The sequence below is a fragment of the Chiloscyllium plagiosum genome, unplaced genomic scaffold (genome assembly GCF_037043375.1).
Source record: "Chiloscyllium plagiosum isolate Xiang-an unplaced genomic scaffold, Cpla_swu_hap1 HiC_scaffold_39, whole genome shotgun sequence".
Taxonomy (NCBI): Eukaryota; Metazoa; Chordata; class Chondrichthyes; order Orectolobiformes; family Hemiscylliidae; genus Chiloscyllium; species Chiloscyllium plagiosum.
This window is the reverse complement of record NW_028270177.1, coordinates 36,911,687-36,918,452: the sequence shown is the minus strand read 5'-3', so window position 1 is coordinate 36,918,452 and position 6,766 is coordinate 36,911,687. Positions and strand designations below refer to the sequence as shown.

General features: G+C 47.6%; 1 protein-coding gene across 1 annotated transcript; it reads left to right on the top strand.

The window, feature by feature from the left end:
- Nucleotides 1-1,229: 1,229 nt before the first annotated feature.
- Nucleotides 1,230-3,533, top strand: LOC122541054 (zona pellucida sperm-binding protein 3-like). The gene is made up of 5 exons (XM_087981219.1): nt 1,230-1,454; nt 2,733-2,812; nt 2,933-3,036; nt 3,128-3,305; nt 3,389-3,533. The coding sequence occupies exons 1-5, from the start codon at nt 1,230-1,232 to the stop codon at nt 3,531-3,533; spliced, it is 732 nt and encodes a 243-aa protein (XP_087837345.1).
- Nucleotides 3,534-6,766: the final 3,233 nt, after the last annotated feature.

Below are 6,766 nucleotides of genomic sequence, written 5' to 3'. Positions count from 1 at the left end.
TGCAGACTTTGTGATAAAAATAATGATGTTTTTAAGAATGTGAACCTCATGGCTTGTTGGAGCCAAGGAGAGGAGGGAGTTGTCCTATAAATAATGGAGACTTTGTAAGCCTCAGCGCGCCTTTTCTTTAAGGGTGCCCGACTCTGCAGACTTGACTTGTTAATAAAACTTTGTTTTCCTGAATTTGTCTAGAGCGATTATTGAGAAGCGATTTTCGTTTCTAACAGTGTGGAACACGATACATGAGCTTCCTCTGCTCATTGTCACTGAACAGACAGCTGTCTCTACACTTTTAAACTAAACGTATAGCTACACTGTCTACATCAAACACTTTCAATCCAGGGACATCCCTGAGTTAGAAACAGAGTAAAAGATTCTACTCTTTCCAACTGAAACAAAATCTTCCACTTTTCTTGAAAACGGGAAGGAAAGCTGTCCCCATCAAAGGCCCCCAGACAGAGACAGCACGCGGTGAAATACAGAGTAAAACTGCCTCGAGTCTATGAATTAAAAGGAAAGTGAAAGTAAAGCTCTCCCTGCATTGTCCCGATCAAACACTCCCCAGACAGGGACATGACAAGTTAACATATGCATCTTCCATATTGACTCCATCAAACACTTCCAGGGGGAGGCGTAGTATAAGGTCAATCCCTTTGTTCTACCCAAACCCCATCCTCAGACAATCTCTCCGTGGGTCTCACTGTCAGTCCCTCGGGTGAGGGAGGGAGGCAGGACCCAGCAGACACCCTCCTGGATCAATGAGCTATGTTTGATGATTGTATCCATGGGGCCTTCACCATGAGACCTTGTGGAGCTGAATTCAGTCAGGTGACAGCACAGCAGCTCACAGCCACTCCTATTGGTCCAAATGAGATAGGCCCTCCTGGTAATAACTCAATGAGTTCAGTCATTGGTGGAAATTGTAGAGATTGGGGCTGGTTGATTGGTTCAATGTTGCAGCGTCTGATCACATTGGTGTCAGGTGAGTGCAGGTTGTGTGTATAAAAGGAGCTGGTTGGGGGTGTGTGGGGATGGTTGTGTTGTTTAGGATCATGGGTGATTGTGTAGTGAGGGGTTTGTTCCCTTTGTTGGTGTTAGTTGGAGCTGTTTGTTGCTCTGAAACATGGCAACAGTTTCTGAGCCAGAGCTTTCCATGGACAATAGTGAGAGCCAGCCCTGTTCCTGAGAGAGTGCCTCCTCATGTGGGTCCTATTGGTTCTAGTTTCCGAATGTCTGAGGTTGGGAGTGTGTCCCCACTGCAGACTGTGATGGTGCAGTGTGGAGAGCACAACCTGCTGGTTAGAGCCCAGCTGGATTTATTTGGAACCAGGCACCTGATTAAAGCTGCTGACCTGACCCTGGGGACAGCAGGTTGTCGTCCAACCAGAGTGTTCCCTGAGAACCAGACTGTCCTCTTTGACTATGGGCTGCATGAGTGCGGCAGCAGATTACAGGTAATGGGGGTTGTTTGCACTTGTTGGAAGCTTGGGCTGCAGAGGTTTCCTGGCTGAGAGACCATTAATCTTGAGAAGGACCATTCTCCTGCTTTCTCAAATCCTCAGTCCAGGTTCCTCTCCTGGATTGTCTGTACCTGAACTGTTCTCTATCTCTAGCCTTGTGCTCCATTCTCATTGGTTTAGAATCCCCTGATGATAGGGGTTGTTCTATTACAATGTGTTTTGTCAGTATGAATTGGGTATCATGTGGTGATTTGTGGGTGATGTTTTGATACTATGAACATTCTCCAAATTTAGTTGTGACCTTCTAAAGTGTGATTTCTCTTTTTGATAGTGATTCTTTTCTCCAATAGTGAGGTCACAGGAACATAACTCATCGCAGCATGGCCTGTGGCTAGTTTGAGGGGAAAGTAGTTCCATTCCCATAACACAAATTGACTTGATTCCCTCCCACTGGGGGCTAGTTTATGAATAAACTGACTCTCCTCCTTGAGCTCTACATTTGACCTGTTGGTAAAAGTCTTTTATTTAATCCTAGTAAATTGTTGTTTCCTCTACTCTTGTGTCTCCTTGCTATTAATCTCTCGGTATTCTGCTAGCAATCTCTGCTCACAATCTGGAGGTTTCCTGATAACATCGAGAGTTGATGTCGGAAAGATCCCTGCAGCCTTGTTCCTGTGTTAACAATCACCATTTTTAAAAATTAGATTACTTAGTGTGGAAACAGGCCCTTGGGCCCAACAAGTCCATGTTGAAGGGTGATGCACCCAGACCCATTCCCCTACATTTACCCCTTCACCTAACATTCGGGGCAATTTAGCATGGCCAATTCACCTAACCTGCACATTTTTGGGATTGTGGGAGGAAACCCACACAGACACAGGGAGAAGGAGCAAACTCAGTTGCCTGAGGTGGGAATTGAACCTGGGTCTCTGGTGCTGTGAGGCAGCAGTGCTAATCACCATGTCCCTGTTCCATCAATATTTATCTCTAACTCTGCCTGGGAGCCCAACACCTCTTTAACCAACATTTGCATCAGGAATTCCCATCCTGATATTTGGCATTATGTAATACATTAATTTGATCCTAAATGACTAACCCCTGAACTCTTGCACTTGAATACTGGTCTCTCCAGCTTGGTGTGGGAAAGCAGTCTCCTGGCCCTGAGCCTGTCGTGCTCCCTAAAGCGTTGTCACAATGGGACGGTGTCATTGTAAACACTGTAGATCCTTCTCATTTCAGATCAGCCTCTCATTCTTTAACCTTGTCTTACAGATGACTGAAGATTTCCTGGTCTACACAACCCACCTGACCCACATCCCAAACTATCCTGGATCTGCCATTGAGAACCAATGGTGCTGTTGTTCCCATTGAATGTCGTTATTTGAGGTGAGACTCTTTACTTGATAGCAGGGGATCATAGTGACAGTTGTCTGACACTATCCTAAAATGGCTGCCCTGTCTCCCTCCCCCAGGAAGGGCAATGTGAGCAGCAATCCCATCAAGCCCACCTGGATCCCGTTCAGCTCCACCAGGTCTGGAGAAGGGCATCTGTCACTTTCCCTGCGTCTAATGAATGGTATGTGATGGGTGGCTGGGGTGGGATCTCCTGGTGTCTCTCTCTGGGAGTTGTACCCACTGGCTCCAACCCTTGTCTTGCTGTACTTCAGGTGACTGGCTGACAGAGCGCACTTCCACTGTCTACTCCCTGGGAGACCTCATTCACATTGAGGCCTCTGTTTCAATGGCCAACCATGTGCCCCTGAAGCTGTACATTGATTGCTGTGTAGCTACACTGAGCCCAGACAAGGACTCCACCCCAAGATACAGCATCATTGACTACAATGGGTAAGGAGCTCTCTGCTTTCTCTAGCTGCTCCCATCTCAATGGCTTCACTCCATTCACTTCATGGCCCTTTGTCCATCTGCAGTTGCCTCCTGGACAGCAAAGCTGAGGACTCCTTTTCAACCTTTGTGTTGCCGAGAGACGTGCGGGAGCCGGACAAGCTCCGGTTTGACCTGGATACCTTCCGTTTCTATGGTGATGAGCGATCCTTGGTAAGAGGAAGCTGCTGATGTGCTTCTCCACCCTGGGGAGGGAGTCACTAAACACTGACTTGTTCTGTGTCCCTCAGATGTTCATCACCTGTTACCTGAGTTGCTGCAGTGGATCAGGGAGATTCCAGGAATAAAGCTTGTACTTTCCAGAAGCTGCAGAATATGTAAGTTCCCTCTCCCTGTCCCTCAGGGATGTTGTTGGGAGAGGTGATGCAACATGTGGTTGATGGGCTGTTTCTCTTGTTTAGTTGGACCCCATTGGAGGAGTCAGACAGTGACATTTGTGCCTGTTGCCATGTGGGGAACTGTGGGAGCACAAGGGAGATCCTGATCCCCTCCAGAAGAGGGAGAGACCTTGGCCTTGAAGCTGGTAGGACATTGCCCTCTAGATACTGGGGATCTCCCCTCACTCCCATCTCCCCCCCCCCCCCCCACCCCCCACCCCCTCCCTGACTGTGGTGTTTGATCCTGCAGAGAGTGAAGCTGGATTGAAATGGGAAGGAGAGGCCTCACTCGGCCCCCTGATCATTCTGGATACTGAGCTGACCAACCTGGCAACTCAGCCCCTGACTGAGGGTGACGGAAGAATGCAGGAGAGGTCTCCAAGCGGTGAGTTGTCTGTCTGCTAGTTTCCCTTTCTGTCCCTGTTTTCCCTCAGTAACCATTGGTTTCTCCTTGTTTTTTAGGTGTGGTGTCAGAGCTGGGTGTGATGGTGGTCCTGACTGTGACAGCTGTCTGTCTGATTTCTGCTTCATTGCTGGCCTTGTTCCTGTACAGGAGACACAAGCAAACACCCATCAACTAGTGATTGGAATAGTTAATAAAGCAGTCATTCATGGTGCCTTCTGTCTAGACCTGGTTTGTTTCTGCATTCTTTCTTAGTTTAAACTATCTCTGGGTTTAGCCTCCCAGTCCATGAAGTGAGCTTCCTGAATGATTGATTGGGTTATGGAAGATATTGTTTGCTGCTTCCAGTGAGTAGAGGGGATTGATGACCATCTTGGTAAGGGGCTTTCCATTCTGATTAAATCACTGTTTGCAGAATGTGCTGGTGGAACTGCTCAGATGTGGCAGTGTCTGAGGGAGAAATGGTTGGTGTTTCCAGTCAGTACAGATTCTATAAACCAGTGTCCAGGTGGATTCCTAATGTTACCATCTCCTGAGATGCTGCCAGTCCAGTTGTTTGTGGACTGTTATCCCTCTGATTTTTGACCTCTCCAGTATTGGGATTTCACTCTGATGTTCTATTCAGAGTTGAAGTTAAACTGTGCTTAGCCCTCCCAGATAGGGGATATGGTTTTAGACATCAAACACCACCTCATATGGACATTTTTGAAGATCTCACTATCTACTTCCCCACTTTCTACACCTTCCATATCATCCTCCTACAGTAAACACTGAACTGTTCTCCCTCCTTATGGGAGCACAAGATTGTAACAATACAATCATCATGCAATAGAGGGCAAGATGTGTCATGGTATTAGTGTAGCTGCAGAAGATGAACTTTGTTGTACCTGACGGAGGCAGTAAGAGCAGGTGCCCATGGTTACCCCTCTGCTCCGACAGTTGGTTTCACCAGCCTGCAGAATATCTCTGGGACATGTAACTAATGCCAGCACCCTGTGGGTGAACACACCGACTCTCCTCCCACTCTGCCAAGGACATGTCCTCAGTTGCCTCTGCCATCAAACTCTAGCCACCCAACAACTGGAGGATGAGCACCATCTTTGGCACTCTCCAAACTGATAGGATCCATGTAGATTTCATCACGTCTGACCTCTCTTCCCCAGTTTTTTCCCAGATCCAATGCTCTAACTCAGCACTGCCCTTTCTGAACTGTCCAACATGTCTTTCTGACATCTCCACAGTGACTTACCACCATCACACCCCACCTTCATCTACTTGCTGTATTCCCAGTTACCTTTCTCTCCAGCTGTACCATGTCCCATTTACCCCTCATCCCCTGGAACCCCTCCTCTCTCGTTCCTGCTGTCAAGCTTCTGCTTGTAATATTGACTGTTCTCCTTGGATTTTGCCTGACTGGCTGTGCTTTTCCAATACCCCACACACTCTGACTCTGATCTGCAGTCCCCACTTTCTCACTGGTCCACTGTAGTCAGATCGCAACAACGCCCCCTTGATAAAAGGCAAGTTTAAAAATACATTGTCTCTCAGTTGCAAGAGAGACAGTACTTCCCCACCCCAGATTTTATCTGACTGGGGGGTGGAAATGGGTGGAAATAGCTTCCATTTCAAGGTCCCAGCAGCAACTGCTGCAAGGTAAACTACTCATTCTGGTTGAGAGCTTGACCCCACACATTCAGGCTACTTCTATAGTTCCAATTTCTCTATAACCCAAGATCTCAGGCTGTTTATTTTTAGCAGTTTTCAATAGATAGCTCTCCACCTTTGCCTCAAAGTCTCATCAAAAAAAGGACAAAATATAATTCTTATAACCATAGCAGTGTCACATGCTGAAGACTGTGGAATGAATTTGCACTCAGGACTAAAAGCAAAATACTGCACAATCTGAAACCACAGAATGCTGGGAAAACTCAGGTAGTCAGGCTGCATCAGTGGACAGACACTGCTCATCTTTCAAGAGTCACATCCCTCATGTGGGTGCCCACTTGTGGGCAGCATGGTGGCACAGTGGTTAGCACTGTTGCCTCACAGCACCAGAGACCTGGGTTCAATTCCCGCCTCAGGCGACTGTCTGTGTGGAGTTTGCACATTCTCCCCGTGTCTGCGTGGGTTTCCTTCGGGTGCTCCGGTTTCCTCCCACAGTCCAAAGATGTGCAGGTCAGGTGAATTGGCCATGCTAAATTGCCCATAGTGTTAGGTAAGGGGTAGATGTAGGGGTATGGGTGGGTTGCGCTTTGGCGGGGCAGTGTGGACTTGTTGGGCCGAAGGGCCTGTTTCCACACTGTAAGTAATCTAATCTAATAAACCATGAACTGTCTTTCCAGAGACTCTACAAAGATTTTTCTTATACTCTCTTGGGCAGCATGGTGCCACAGTAGTTAGCACTGCTCCTTAACAGCACCAGGGACCTAGGTTCGATCCTTGGGCAATTTATCTACATGGAGTTCTCCCTGTCTGTGTGTTTCCTCCCACAATCCAAATATGTGCAGGTGAGGTGAACTGGCTATGCTAAATTGACCATAGTTTTTTGGGATGTGGAGGTTAGATGGATCGTCAGTGGTGAATGTCGAGTAAAGGTCAGGGTGGCTGACCTTTCAGAGGGTCAG

Excerpts from the sequence above, each read along its gene's own strand:
- LOC122541054 (XM_087981219.1), top strand. The coding sequence starts at position 1,230 with ATGTCTGAGGTTGGGAGTGTGTCCCCACTGCAGACTGTGATGGTGCAG. Across the intron at positions 1,455-2,732 it reads AGTGCGGCAGCAGATTACAG|ATGACTGAAGATTTCCTGGT; the intron begins GTAATGGGGGTT and ends CTTGTCTTACAG. Across the intron at positions 3,037-3,127 it reads TTCCCTGCGTCTAATGAATG|GTGACTGGCTGACAGAGCGC; the intron begins GTATGTGATGGG and ends GCTGTACTTCAG.